The following is a 13557-nucleotide window of genomic DNA, read 5'->3' on the forward strand; positions in this document are numbered from 1 at the left end:
GAAACGTGGCTCGGGAGCAACCGCCCAGGCGATGGAGGCAAGAGCTCTATCGCAAACAAAACCAGAACGTGGAACGAAATTACTATACGAATGCCAATGGATGGAGCTTTGGGGCCAAGCTGGCGCGCCCCGCCGTGCACGCAAAGCGCGCCCCGCCCGATGCCGCCGCTCTCCCTATCCTGGGATGGCAGCGGTCACCATATCACAGCAGAGGAGCTTACATGGAGGGTCCTAAGCAAAAACAAACATGAACGCGCTGCTCGGCTACCCGTCTCCCGCCGCCTGCTGCTTCCAGCGCAGGAGCTCGCGCGGCAGGCCGCCCTCGCTCCCCGCCAGCACCGCCGCCGCTACGAGCCTGCCGAGCCAGGCATGGTACACCAGGCCGCGGGCCCCCAGGCCCCCAATCACCCAGCAGCTAGGCTGCTGCTGCTGGCACACCTGCTTCCCTTGCTCCTCCTGCTGCTGCTCGGTGCCTGCCAGTCCCAGGGGCAGCCTGCCGGCATAAGGGATCGAGCCGTCGGCGCCCCGCGTGGGCAGGGCCCGCACCCCCGCCCGCACAGCCTCCACCCGCCACCCGCCCAGCGGCGGCCAGAGCTGGGCCGCCGCCGGCAGCAGCGCGCCTGCTGCGGCCGCCGCAGCCGCAGGGTCGCCTTCCAGCGGGCGGCTGCACTGCTCAAAGGCCTCAGCAGCACTCAGGCCATACCGCTTCGTGGCGCCCACCACCAGGCTGTCGCCGCCGTGCGCCGCAAGGTAGGGGGAGCCGAGCAGGCTGGGCGCGCCCGCTGGGTAGCTGGTGCCGCGGTGCTCGCTGCCGCCCTCGTTGCTGCCGCCCTCGTCGCTGCGGGCCCAGCTGCCGCTGCCGCCCGGTCGCATGTCGAGTGAATACCCGTGGCAGAGCTCCAGCGGGAGCACCCCCCGGAGCTCATCTATGCTTCCAATAGCCGCTCCCGCCGCCACCACCACCGCATCAAAGGGTCCCGCCGCCGCCTGCAGGCGCGCCAGAGACGGCACCGCCTGCCGCGACAGCGTGGCGGTGACGCCTGCACCGGCCTGCGCCGCCGCCTGCTCGCAGGCCAGCCACAGCGCCGCCATGTAGCTGGCGGGGTGGACGGTGGCGCCCCCCTGCACCATCAGTCCCAGCGCTGGCCTCCCCGCCGCCTGCTGCTCCTGCTGCAGTTGCTGCCGGTGCTGCTGCTCACGCCGCTGCTTCCGTCCCGCTGCTGCTCCTGCGGCTGGCGCCGGCTCCGCCTGCTCATCAGGCATCAGCTGCCGGGGCTGCAGCCCCGGCACCAGCGCCGCCAGGGCCGCAGCATCGGTCACCGCCTCTGCCCGGGTGGCTGCTGCCGCCCCGGGGTCGGCTTGCAGGAAGCGAGCAATGTCGCTGGCCTGCTTGGCGGACCGCGCGGGGCGCAGCATGCCGTGCCGCCAGGCAAACGGCTGCCTGATGCCGGCTGCCCGCGCTGCTGGCGCCCCAGCCGCAGCCGCTGCGGCTTCTGCTGCCGCCAGCAGGGCGGTTGCTTCTTGGAACGCCTCCAGCCCACGCCACAGCATCTGCAGCGGAAGCGGGGCTAGGTGCAAGGAAGCGGGCGCATGTTGACATCAGGCGAGCAGCCGAGGCGGCTCTGGGGCAGACCAGCGGGAGCGGGCTGAACTCTCTAGCAGTTCATCCGCCTTGCTGATGATGCAAGGCACTGCTGCCTCCACTGCTGGCGAGCTGCCAGTCCAGCCGATGGGCGTGGATGCCAGGCCCACCTTGCCCCGGGGCGTGTAGGGGTGCAGCAGGCCCGCCGCCGCCCCGCTGCCGCCCGCGCCCAGCCCAAAGGCATCAAAGAGCTGCAGCTGCATGGGCGCGCCAGCTGCACGGGCCGCAGCCAGCAGGTGCCACGACACAGCCAGACCTGCAAACCCGCCTCCAATCACAGCCACGCGCCGTGGGGGGCCAGAGTGCTGCACCGGGTTGCTCCCCGCAGCATCGCAGGCGGCGGCGGAGGTGGCGGCGCAATGCCCCCAGCGCGTCCTGCACGCCACGACATCAAATGGAAATCCTGCCATGATGCAGAGCAGCTAAAAGTGAGTGCAGGGCAGCGAAAAGGCGCCCTCGGCGCACCTCGAGAAATGCCACACACGATGGGCAACGCGCCCAGGGGCTTGCGACACCAGCATTCTGCTTTCCTTGCAGCATTCAAGGCGTGTCATGTGCTAGCTGGGGCGAGGAGTGCGAGAGTGAGCTGCCAGGCCAAGGCAGTGCAGCCAGGCGTGTGTTTGTGGGCTCTAGCGGGCTCAATTACACAGCAGAGAGTGATACAGTGGAGACCAGGGATGATGCGTGGCCTGTTGAATCAGACCCCTGTGTCTGCTGTACCCTGCCGTAGTGCTGCCGGCTCCACGTCACCGCCGCCGAGGCAGAGGAGCAGCTCGCCAGCTGCTCCACATCAGGGCCGCAGTGGCAGAGCAGCTGGTGAGCAGGGCCGCCCCCAGCAGCACCTTGCGTGTGCTGACAGTCTCTGGCAGCTCTGGCAGCCATCGCCAGCGTCGCTGCCGCTCCTCTTCTGCTTTCTCCAGCTGCGCCACAGCGCCCTGAAGCAAGCGTAATTGCATCACTAGCTCCTGCACCAGCAGAGGAGCACGCAGGGCATCACAACCTTGCTCCCACCAAGTGCAGGACAGGTCAGTGGCAGCGCAATTGCCTGCAGGGCTGTGCACACGCCAGCGCGGCACCGGGCCAGCACAGCAGCCCGCCCAAGCAGGCTTGCTGCCTGCAATGCTTGCCTGCAGCAGGCGTATGCTCTGGTCTCCACTGTGGCACAGGTAGCGCAGGTACAGCAGCACTGTCTGCTCATACAGCAGCCGATCCCCACTGGGCGCCAGCTGCGGCTGCGGCAGCTCCAGAGCATCATAAAACTGCTCCTCCGGCTGCCCGGCTGCTGCTGCTGCTGTTGCTGGCGCTGCTGCTGCTGCTGCTGCTGCTGGCGCTGCTGCTACTGCTGGAGCAGCTGGTGGTTCTGCCACCGCTGCTGCTACTGGCAATGCTGTCACTGCTGCTGCTGTCGGCACTTGCGGCACCGCTGCCACCGCTGCCGCTGCCGCCGCTTCTGGGGCCTGCACCGGAATGAAGGGCGTTCAGGTGGCGCAAGAAGGCACCTTTGGCAGCTGGCCGGCAACAGGGGCGCCCCCTGAAGACACCCCACAGATGCATAGCCTGGTGCCGCCCACCTGCGCATATGCTTGGACTGCATCCAGGAAGTCCTGGAGAGACTTCTTTCCAGCTTCAGCCATGAACGACTCGATGGTCCCTGCAGCGCATGGGGCCAGGCCGGGCACTCTGGGAGAGGAACACTAGGTAGCCAAGGGCAGAGCAGGAGGCAAGCCGGGGAGCAGCGCCTGGGCAAAGGCGACCGGACACGCAGGAGCGCAGCGCAGCACGGTCAGCGCACCAACCACTGCTCTGCTGCGTTTGCATGCTTTGCACCCGCCCACCTGTCAGGCCGTACGGCCCCCCAGCGGTGCAAGTGACCACTGCACGTATCTGCAGCAAGGTTTGCCAGTGATTAAAGCGCTGGTTCAGCCTCACGCCAGCCAGGGAAAGCACCCCCATACCAAGCCATGCGCCAAAGAGCATGCCTAGCGATGCTGCGCTGCACAAGCACGCAGCAGGGGCAGCAGGGGTATTGCCCCGCCCACCTGACACGCGCTGCCGCCAGGCGCGTCGCTGAAGGCAAGCACCGCCAGGGTTGAGAACTTGGCGCCTCCGGGCATATCTGGCACCGGCTCGCTGGTCTGTAATCAAATGGCAGCACGAACTCCAGGCATGAAATCAGGACAAGCCAAACAGACATGGAGCGCACGTGCAGTTGTCGCCACGGCACGACACGACTCACGAGCGTGGCGGAGCCGTCGGGCCCAAAGGCACGCCGCTGCGTCTCCACCACCCGTATGACGTCCATGCCGATCAGTCGCTTGATCATTGCAGGGGCGTCCACGGGGGTGGTGAAGGAGACGGTCCGCTGGTCGCCATCCCACTCCCCCACGCTCGCATCTGCGGAAGGGAGCGGCGGGCCAGGCATGGCCAGTTGCCTGCTGCCAGCAGCATCCAGTGGCGGTCGACGGGCTGCTGCTGGCGGCGAGCTTGACGCGCATCCCGCCATGTAGCAGCCTGAGCAGATGTGCCTCGAGCCGCCTGGCTGGCTGCGCCCCACCTGGGTCCTTGTTGACCAGCCTGTGGAAGTGGCGCAAGAAGGCGCCGCCACCGCCATACACCAGCTCAAACAGATCCTGCGCGAGCAGGCGGCAAGACAGCATGCAGGATCAGATGCCGGGGCAGGTGGATGGGGGCCACACTCCTCTGGAGCAAGTGGCCGCCCGGCTGCCGCGCCACCGACCTGGGCCCTGAACCCTGGCACGCTTGCGTCGAGCTCAACCGTTCTAACCATTGGTTCCCCTGTCACTGGGGCTGCCTCAAGGCGCCCTAAGCGACGCCACAGTGGAAGTGCTGTGAGCAGGGGGCAGTGGGCAGGTTCAAACACGGTGATCAGGCGTGCACGTGCCTTTGTCGATAAGCAATGATGCAACGGTGCCTCCTTGCGGAAGATGACCTCCTCGTGCGCCGCCTGAAATGACACAGTGGCAAATGGGTTGCAGAAGACGCTTGCTCAGAGGCCATCATGGCGGTGCGCATCACAGATTCGATCGACGCCATCGCCACCTGCCCAGGAGACAGCGGGCACGCCTCCAGAAGCACCACTTCCACTCGACGATGGCCTACGCAGCGGCGGTGGCGCCCCTGGTGGCCCGGCAGCCATGCCTGACCCATAGCTTCCAAGCCCGCCGGCGCATTGGCCATGCAAGGTGCGACACCACCAGGCTCCTGTCATCCTCCGTCTCTGCCTGCTGGAATACGCACGCTGAGGGCCTCCCCTGTCCATTGGCTGAGCGCGACATTGACCGGGGTGCGTGCCTGCAGGCTGGTGGTGCGCGCCGTGGACACCCCCGTGGCGACCGACCTGCAGGCGGAGTTGAGCAGCCCGGCGGCAGTGCGCAAGGCGCTGCTGGCGCGCGGATGGGACCTTGCCTGGATCGACGGCGTCACTGGCGAGATGATCAAGCGCAAGCTGCAGGCCAGCGTGCCGCAGATCGAGGCAGCGGTGCGTGTCTCGCTTGGGCGCGAGGAGCGCAGCCGCCACCGCTGTGTTGGGAGCGGCAAAGACAGGAATGCGCTGGCCAGACAGCTCACGACGGGCTCGGGGGTCGCCTGTATGCTGGCAAGCCATCTGCGTGCAGCAGGCGGCAATGCGCCTCTGCCTCCCTGCCGCTGCGGGGACCCCTGTGCACTGCCGCTGCTCAGCTTCAACAAACGCGCCAGCCTGCGCTTCTCCTGGCGGGTGCAGGTGTCGTACCTGGAGTCGCTGGAGATCCCCCTGAAGTCTGTGGAAAACATGGTGTCAATCAACAAGCTGGTGAGGGCAGCGGGAGCCGTGCTCGAGGGCATGGATGCGTGGAGGCTGGCGGGCAGGGCGGGCGGGACAGCAAGCCACCGCAGTGCGCTCCGGCAGCTCACTGCTGCCAGGCTCCTGAGACGTGGGCAAGGGCCGACTCCCCGTCTTGCTGCCGACACGCTGTTGCAGATCCTTGGGCAGCCGGTGGATGCGATGCGTGCTGTGGTGGAGTATGCACAGCGGCAAGGCGCCAGCGGTGAGGTTTGGGGCAGCAGAGTGCGCGGCTCGCAATGGCCCGGGCCAGGCTGCTTCAGAGGAGGAAACCCAGTTTCTGTCCCGTGCCATGCTTGCGGCCCACATACCTGGGCAGGTGCATGCTGCCCTGGCATGCCCAGCTGCTGAGCCGGGCAGCAGCTGACGGGCGCCGTCCCGCTTTGCTGGCACACGTCCTGCTGGCGCAGGCAAGGCGCTGGTGACGCTGCTGGAGGCTCACCCCAACCTGCTGACCTATCGCGTGTCTGGCGACGGCAAGCAGCTAGAGAAGGGGCAGGCGCGGGCGTCGGTGGATGTGGAGGAGCGCGGCGGGCGGCGGGTGGCGGGCGTGAGCTACTGGCGGGAGGGCGCGTCGTTTCAGAGCGCCCCCGTGGCGCCCTACAAGCCCTCGCCGCTGTGAGGCACCCCGGCGCCCGCGTGCAGCGAGCCTGCCGCGCCCGTGGCATGCCTGACGGCACCACATCCCGCATGCCACCTCCACCCTTGGCCATCAACTTTTGCTCGACTTGGTACTGCTGCATGCGCCTCCTCCACCACTCTCCCGTCGCCCGGACGGCCCGCCCTCGCGGCTCTGCCCGGTTGCTGGCCAACAGCACTGCCCGCGCTGCTCGGCTGCCTGCTTGGTTTGGTCTACCCGTGCCATAGATAGGGGCTAGCAGCCTCACCCTGCGACCTACCTCTTCATCAGCCATTCGCAGCTTCACGCGGCAGAGGAGGCGCCGGCGCACGCCGCCAGTTGGGGCCCTCGCCGCCCTGCGGCCGCCACACGGCTCCCTAGAGGCCATTCCGACACCACAAGCGCGCTTCTTGCCCCGCAGAGTCGACAGGGGGGCGCGGCTAGCCAGGGGGGCGCTGGGCAGGCGCGGCAGTCGTTGCGTGGGTTGCTGGGCCCCGCGTACCCCATACCCCCGCTCAAATGCTGGGCAATGATCGTGCGGGTCCCAGGGAGCGCGGATCTGCACAATGTGCCTTGGCACCGACGGGGAGCAAGGGGCGTTGGCCAGCCTGAGACCCTGGCGAGCCAGCGCTGGGGACAGCGTCACAGCCACCGCGCGGACGCTCGCGGCCTCCAAAATAGCGAACCTCACACCTCTCGGCGCCACGATCAGCTGTGGACATACTCCCGGCGAGGCTGCAGCACCAGCACGACTTGGCCTGCGGTGGCCTGGGGAGCAGCGGCTTCAAGACCCGCCTTTTCGGGCTGTGGGGACGGCCTCGGGGCCAGTCAGCCCAGCAAACGTCGGCCAGGCGGTAGGCAGCGGAGAGCCCCAGCACTGGCGAGCAGCGAGTGGCCAGCCCAAGACTCGGCCTTTTTCGCCTCTGGAGCCTCCCAAGGGCTCCAGGAAGCGTTTTCAGCCGGCGAGGGGCCTCAGAGGGCCGCCCAGCAGCAGCCCAGGATGCCCAACACCGGCAAGCGGGCCGAGCCGCCCACGGATGAGGAGAAGGCGCGCATAGTGACCGGACCGGACCCTGATAGGTGAGGCTGGGGGCAGCGGGAGGGCCTGGGCGCTGCACGGCTTGCCGGATGACGGCACTGGGGGGTTGCACAGCGCCTGGCTCCCTCCCGCCTCCCTGCCCGCAGGTTCTACTGTCCGCACCCTGGTGAGGCGATGGGAGCGCCGAGCGAGGGGCCTGGGGCCGCAGCAGCCCATGGTCCTGCTGCAGCTGCCCTGGTTTTACTGGCTGTGGGGCCTCCAGATAATGCGGCCGCCAACCGCCCCCATTCGCCTCCCGGGCCCCTGAGCATGCCCAACCCTTGCGCTCCTGCAGGCTGCAACCGCAGTTTCGCCGAGCTCTGGCGGCTGAAGGTGCACTTTCGGGCGCCGCCCGACGTGCGCGGCTCGGGCAAGGAGCGCGGCCACGGCACAGAGCTCAAGTTCTGCCCCAAGTGCGGCAAGGACCTGCGCCCCGGCAAGCACCACGTGGGCTGCTCCGCGGGCAAGAGCGCGCCGCGGCAGGCCGCCAAGCGGCAGCGCCAGGTGCGTGCCCCGCCGCGCGCCCGCAGCCGCCGCACTTTGGCGGCCCCAGCCCGGCGCCTGTTTGCCACGGCAGCCCGCGCCTGCCGGCTGCAGCCTCGCAGCCTCGCGTGCCTCGCTCCAGCTGCGCACGCCGGCCTGGCCGCGGCTGCCAGCCCCGCCCGCCGCCTGCGCCCCCTCGCCCACTCACGCCTCCCGCCGCCTGCGCCCCCCGCCGACCCTTCCCGCCTGCAGCAGCAGATGTCGACGACGACGGAGAGCGCGCAGGGGCTGACCGCGGCCACCACCACGGAGCACACCTCCAGCAGCTGGGAGCAGGCGGTGCGGCGGCAGGCGGTGAAGCAGCGGCTGACGAGCGAGGCCGAGTCGACGCAGCGCAGCAAGAAGGCGGAGGCGTGCCGCATAGAGACGCTGGTGCAAAACCTGGATGCCCACCACGTGGGCGGCCCTGAGCTGCTCTTCCACTCCAATGTCTACCCCAGCGCGCAGCAGGTGGCGGGCAGCGAGGCCACCCACCTGGCGCCCCACCACTACTTCCAGGGCCAGGGCAATGGCGCGCCCGCGCAGCACCACGCGCACGCGCAGCCCGCAGCAGCCGCCCCAGCAGCCGGGCCCCCCAGCAGCAGCAGCAGCAGCCTCAGGCGCATCAGCAGCAGCAGGGGCACGGCCCCCTGGACCCGGTGCAGGAGCGGCTGGTGCCGGTGGGCAACGGCCACCACCACCACCACCAGCAGCACCACGCGCACCAGCAGCAGCACTCCATGCTGCCCAGCCTGGGCGCCGTGTTCCATCAGCAGCAGCAGCAGCCGCAGCACCGCAACGGCTACGGCTCTCACGGCCACGGCGGCGAGCACGCGCCGCCGGCCGTCAAGCTGGAGGGCAGCAGCTTTGTCTGAGAAGAAGATACTAATCACCGGATGGGCCGCCAGCGCAGGTGCGCAAGGGCGGCGCCCGCCTGTGGCAGCCATGCATCGGCCCGCCTGTTGGCAGCCGCACCTCGGCACGCGGCGAAAGCTCTGCATCGCTCCTCTGCACGGCTCCTCCACTGACTGACGCGCGTGCCTGCCTGCTGCTCCTCCCTTCAGGCCGCGCCGGACGAGGCCGCCTGCCTGCCTGCCTGGCCCCCGGCCTCTGTTTTCCTTTGAGAACTCTTGGCATTTCGTTGCGCTCTGGCGGCCCCGTGCATGCGGCCGCCGTGCTTGTGCCTGGTGGTTGCTGCATGGGCAGCTGGCGCGCGTGGTGCGAGGCCCGTGCCTCCTCCACACCCAGTGGCCCGCCCATGGCGGCGCCGTGTGTGTTGTCAACTTTGATATTACGCTCCCCACCTGCTGTCTTCCGTCTGGCTGCTGCCGCGGCTCGCGCCGCCGGCCCTACTAAATGCCCACCTGTCGTCTTCGTTCCATTGGATGTCCCGCCTCTTCGTCCAAAACGCACACGCACCCCACAACCCCAGCGCATGTACCCCTTTCATGATTCTATTTCATTTCTGCGCATCCCCACTTACACCGTATTGCCCTCCCTGTGGGCCCTGGCCATCCCCCCCACCCCCTGCCTGCCGCCCGGCACCGCAAGAGCGCATGCAGCCATGCATGCCGCAGACGCACAAGCCACGCATGACCACCCCCCTCTGCAGTGTCCCTTTTCCCCCGGGAGGCTATTTTCCTCAGCCTCCTGCTGACACTGCCTTGGCGCACGCGGCCCTGCCAGCCCTACTAGCCCACCCTCCCCCGCCCGCCCTACTAGGCGGCGGCGAGCAGGCCACGACGCAGCCCCGCCCAGCCATGCACAGCCCCGGAATGCCGCACCGGAATGCAGCACCGGTATGAGCCAGCCCCCCAGCCCGGGCGCATGCAGCCCCTGCGGCGCAGATGGACTCCCTTACCCCCACACCGCCCCCCATTCTCATTCGGATTTGGGGCGCGTGCAACCGTTTTGCATAAGCCGGCTTGCGCGCGCCCCGCCTCTGCTCTGCTTGATTGCGTGCCCGCACCGATTGCACGGCATTGGCATTGCCGCGAGCAAGCCTACCGCCCCCCACCCACCCCTTGCAGCCCCCCCAATCCCCTCTATTCAAAGCGCGGTTTTGGCCCCTCCCCTCTTTCATTATTCTGTTCGCTGGTCCTTCTTTCGCTGCTTGTATTGTCGCACGTCACAAGCCGTTCTGTACACTACGGTCGCTTTTGTTTCCTGCCACTCCACCTGGTGCCACAGCCCTTTACTAATTACCATCTCCTACTAAAGCCGTCCAGGAGCTGACACACAGTGTAAATATTGGATTTCATCAGCGGCTTTGGGTGGGGGGGCCCTGTGCGCGTGGCAGGGCACGGCGCCAGCAGGGCGGCGGCGGGGCGCAGCAGGCTGGGCATGCCCTGAGAACCTCTGGGGGCTTCAACCAATCCTCATATACCCCTCGGGCCCAGAATCTGTGCAGTATGCAGTCCAAGACGCTGGTCACCACCCCACAACCCTGCGTGCCAGTGGCCGCCACTGCACGGCCCAGGCGGCGCGCTCTGATCGTGCGCAGCAGCGCCACAGAGGCCGCCGTGGCCGCTGGAGCAAAGGACCGCACACAACTGGGCCAGTCGGGTGAACACCGTGCTTCCCCAGCCTGTTGCGCCTCTCAATTGCCGCCGCAGGCGCTGCACCCGTGCGATCCACAGCAGCGGCGAGGCCTGCGGTTGGCTGTGATGGTTCCCTGGGCTACCGCCGCAACGCCAAGTCACCCACCGCCGCCGCCGCTACCTTGCTTGTGTGCCGCTCTGCAGGCCTAGAGGTGTCCTCTTTGGGCCTGGGAGCCTGGAGCTGGGGAGACCGCTCCCGCTACTGGCAGAGCGACATCGACAGGCCCTCCAACCTGACGGTGGGTGCTGCCAGCCGCCCTGCGCTGCGCCGGCCCCGCATCGAGCCTGCCTGCTCCGCATCCTGCAAGCCCGGCGCTGAGCCAAGCTGCGCCCCGCATGCTACCGCGCAGGCTTACAAGGCCATGGTCGCCTCCGGGATTGACTTCCTTGACACGGGTGAGCTCCCAACCCGCCAGAACAACAAGCGGCGCGCGCCTCACTGCGGTCACCAGCCGTTCTCATCGCACACACTCCACCGAAAGCTGGCATCACATCTGCGCCCCTCACCCGCCTGCCCCTGCCTGCTGTGCAACCCACCCGTCTTCCACACCCCCCTGCAGCCGAAGTCTACGGCTTTGGTCTGTCGGAGGAGTTTGTGGGGCAGTTCATGCGGGAGACGGGCACCTCGCCCACAATCGCCACCAAGTTTGCGCCCCTGCCCTGGCGTCAGACTCCGGGCAGCCTGGTGGGGGCGTGCAGGAAGAGCCTCGAGCGGCTGGGCCTGCAGCGCATGGGACTCTACATCCAGCACTGGTGGGCCGCGCCTCAGGCTGGACGGTCGGCGTGCCGAGCCGCCTGCCTGCCCGGCGCCCGCTGCTCGCCTGCCTGCCTGCCTGCCCCAGCCAGCCACCCCACATACTCCACCCCGCCCTCTCAGCAGCGCTGCCTGGCGGCCCCCTGGCCTGAAACGCTGAGCCCGGTGGGTCTGGCTGCAGGCCCGGTTTCTTCCTCAACACCTGGGCCAACGACGCCTACCTGGAAGGCCTGGCGCTGGTGTGGGAGCAGGGCCTGGCGCAGGCGGTGGGCGCCAGCAACTTTAATGAGCAGCGCACGCGCAAGGCGGCGGCGGTGCTGGCAGCGCGCGGCACCTGCCTCAGCTCCAACCAGGTGCAGTACAGCCTGCTGTACCGCAAGCCGGAGGCCAACGGCGTCATGGAGGCCTGCAGGTGCGGCGGGGCCCGCGTGTGCCTCCCTCCCATCTGCTTGCCTGTCGTGGCGGGTGCAGGTGTGGTGCGGGTGCAGGTGTGGTGCGGGTGTGGGTGGTGGCTGTGGTGCGGCGCGTAGAGGGGGTAGGGCAGGGGCAGGGGCGGGGGCGGGAACGCTGCGCGGCGCCGTGAACGGCGCCCTTTACGCGCGTGCCCGCTGCCCTCCCCGGCCCAGCCCAGCCCTCTACCCGCCCCGCCTGCGTGCCTGCAGGGAGACGGGCACCACACTGGTGGCCTACAGCCCGCTGTGCCAGGTGCGCCGCAAGCTCCCACCGCACCGGTTGCGTGCGTGTGCAGGAGCGGCTGCGCCACCGTGTGGCAGGGTGCCCTGCTCGGGTGGCGGGCACCCTGCCAGCTCTGCGCACGCACATCTCCACATGCCGGGCTGCATGAGCCCGCCGAGAAGAAGAAGAAGGCGAAGACGAAGAAGAAGAGAATGGGCGGGACGCGTGATTTGTACTTCGGCTGTACTGCCTTGGTGTGCAGGGGCTGCTGACGGGCAAGTACAGCAAGGACAACCGCCCTACGGGGCCCCGCGCCCAGCTGTTCACTGAGGACCGGTACCGCTCGGTACAGGTGGGGAGCCCTGCTCCCTTGCCTGCTCCCTGGCCCCGCCTGCTGCCCTGCCTGCTGCCTGGCCTGCTCCCTTGCCCCGCCCCACCCTGCCAGCTGCCTGGCCTGCTGCCCTGCCTGCCGCCTCGCCTCTGCTGCTCCACAGCCGCTCGTAGCCGCCTCGCTGCCCTGCCCTGCCCTGCCCTCACCTCCTGCCTCACTCCCAAGCTCCCTCGCAACCCTGCTGCGCCAGGTGCTGCTGGACTGCATGCGGGCGGTGGCCGAGGAGCAGGGCGGCAAGACGCTGGGCCAGGTGGCCATTAACTGGACCATGTGCAAGGGGGCGCTGCCCATCCCGGTGAGTAAAGTTAATAATTCAATCAGGAGCCATCCCGGCGTGGCTTCAGATTGCATTCAGGCATGCATCCAGGCGGCCAGGGGTTTGCCGATGCTGCTGCAACAATCTTGCGCGGCAGGTTGGGTGTCTGCCGCTGCTGCTCGCTGCGGGGGCACGTTGGGTGGGGCACATGCGGGTACCAAGCCCCACCTGCCTCTGCTATGCCTGCTTGCTGCTCACCCGGCCGCGCGTCCCTCTGTGTTCCTTGTTGGCAGGGAGCCAAGAATGCCAAGCAGGTGGAGGAGGCGGCCGGGGCGCTGGGCTGGCGCCTGACTGATGCACAGGTGGCGGAGCTGGATGCCGTCAGCAGCAGGGTGCCCCCCAGCACGGGTGCACCCTTTGAGGCGTGGTGAGTGAGCAGCAAGACGGCACAACAGCGGCAGGCGGGCCTTGTCACCAGGCCCCACGCTCCATCACCAGGCCCCACGCTCTGTCTTGTGCGCGCCACTGCCTCAACCAGCGCCTTGGGAGCTGCCCTGCGTGCCTCAACTGGCAGGCACCTTGGATTGACCAGACTGCGATTCCGAGACGATTCCAAGAGCTTTGATTTGAGAACGAACCATTTCATTCCTTCTATCCGTGTGTTTACAGCAACCATCTTTGAATAAAATCAACAAGCCCTCAACACAACAATGGTTTAATGCACAATGTTCCAGTGCAAAATCAGCATATCTGCCGTGCCGGCACGCTCCCAGGTTTAGCGTGGCCTGGGCGGCGGCTTGGGCCTAGGCGGCGGCGGGCGAGGCGTGGGGGGCGGCGGGCGAGGCTTGGGGCGCGGCGGAGGGGGCTTGGGCTTCGGCGGAGGCGGCCTGGGCCTTGGCGGCGGCGGCTTTGGGGGCCGTGGGCGCGGAGGAGGTGGGCGCGGAGTGACTGCACAGATGACAGAAGGGTGGCCATGTGGACAGTGCATTACCTACCGCTCCAGACGCACACCCCTGCCTAGCTTTCTTACTAGCCTGCTACTTTCCCTAGCCGCCCAGATCCCACATGCAGCCCCTGCGGGGCGGCGGCCCCCCAGCCGCCCGCCCACCCACCCGTGCACCGCACGCCCACATCCTCCTCGTGGCTGCAGTCGTGGGCGGTGGCGTAGGCGCAGAAGGA

At 68.2% G+C, this 13557-nt stretch overlaps 4 protein-coding genes across 4 annotated transcripts; 3 read left to right on the top strand and 1 right to left on the bottom strand.

Annotated features, from left to right (window-relative positions):
• Positions 1-264: 264 nt before the first annotated feature.
• CHLNCDRAFT_137647 (hypothetical protein) lies at positions 265-4430 on the bottom strand (the record flags this gene model as incomplete). The annotated part of the gene is made up of 9 exons (XM_005851336.1): positions 265-1551; positions 1753-2017; positions 2807-3099; positions 3214-3293; positions 3478-3526; positions 3682-3777; positions 3879-4036; positions 4197-4272; positions 4380-4430. The coding sequence occupies 9 exons, from the start codon at positions 4428-4430 to the stop codon at positions 265-267; spliced, it is 2355 nt and encodes a 784-aa protein (XP_005851398.1).
• Positions 4431-4753: 323 nt separating this feature from the next.
• Positions 4754-6105, top strand: CHLNCDRAFT_137648 (expressed protein; the record flags this gene model as incomplete). Its single annotated transcript, XM_005851039.1, has 5 exons — positions 4754-4845; positions 4961-5141; positions 5385-5453; positions 5622-5688; positions 5894-6105. The coding sequence occupies 5 exons, from the start codon at positions 4754-4756 to the stop codon at positions 6103-6105; spliced, it is 621 nt and encodes a 206-aa protein (XP_005851101.1).
• Positions 6106-7102: 997 nt separating this feature from the next.
• On the top strand, positions 7103-8577 carry CHLNCDRAFT_137649 (expressed protein; the record flags this gene model as incomplete). Its single annotated transcript, XM_005851040.1, has 5 exons — positions 7103-7182; positions 7288-7358; positions 7476-7684; positions 7916-8173; positions 8305-8577. The coding sequence occupies 5 exons, from the start codon at positions 7103-7105 to the stop codon at positions 8575-8577; spliced, it is 891 nt and encodes a 296-aa protein (XP_005851102.1).
• A 1517-nt stretch (positions 8578-10094) lies between these two features.
• Positions 10095-13110, top strand: CHLNCDRAFT_29451 (hypothetical protein). The gene is made up of 9 exons (XM_005851041.1): positions 10095-10267; positions 10447-10541; positions 10653-10698; positions 10863-11055; positions 11238-11468; positions 11719-11761; positions 11994-12083; positions 12313-12417; positions 12672-13110. Exons 1-9 carry the CDS (start codon positions 10114-10116, stop codon positions 12807-12809), a joined length of 1095 nt encoding a protein of 364 aa, XP_005851103.1. The 5' UTR covers positions 10095-10113; the 3' UTR covers positions 12810-13110.
• The last annotated feature ends 447 nt before the right edge of the window (positions 13111-13557 follow it).

The sequence above is a fragment of the Chlorella variabilis genome, assembly GCF_000147415.1.
Source record: "Chlorella variabilis unplaced genomic scaffold CHLNCscaffold_2, whole genome shotgun sequence".
Classification (NCBI taxonomy): domain Eukaryota; kingdom Viridiplantae; phylum Chlorophyta; class Trebouxiophyceae; order Chlorellales; family Chlorellaceae; genus Chlorella; species Chlorella variabilis.

Excerpts from the sequence above, each read along its gene's own strand:
- CHLNCDRAFT_29451 (XM_005851041.1), top strand. The coding sequence starts at position 10,114 with ATGCAGTCCAAGACGCTGGTCACCACCCCACAACCCTGCGTGCCAGTG. Across the intron at positions 11,469-11,718 it reads GGCGTCATGGAGGCCTGCAG|GGAGACGGGCACCACACTGG; the intron begins GTGCGGCGGGGC and ends GCGTGCCTGCAG. Across the intron at positions 12,418-12,671 it reads AGGGGGCGCTGCCCATCCCG|GGAGCCAAGAATGCCAAGCA; the intron begins GTGAGTAAAGTT and ends CCTTGTTGGCAG.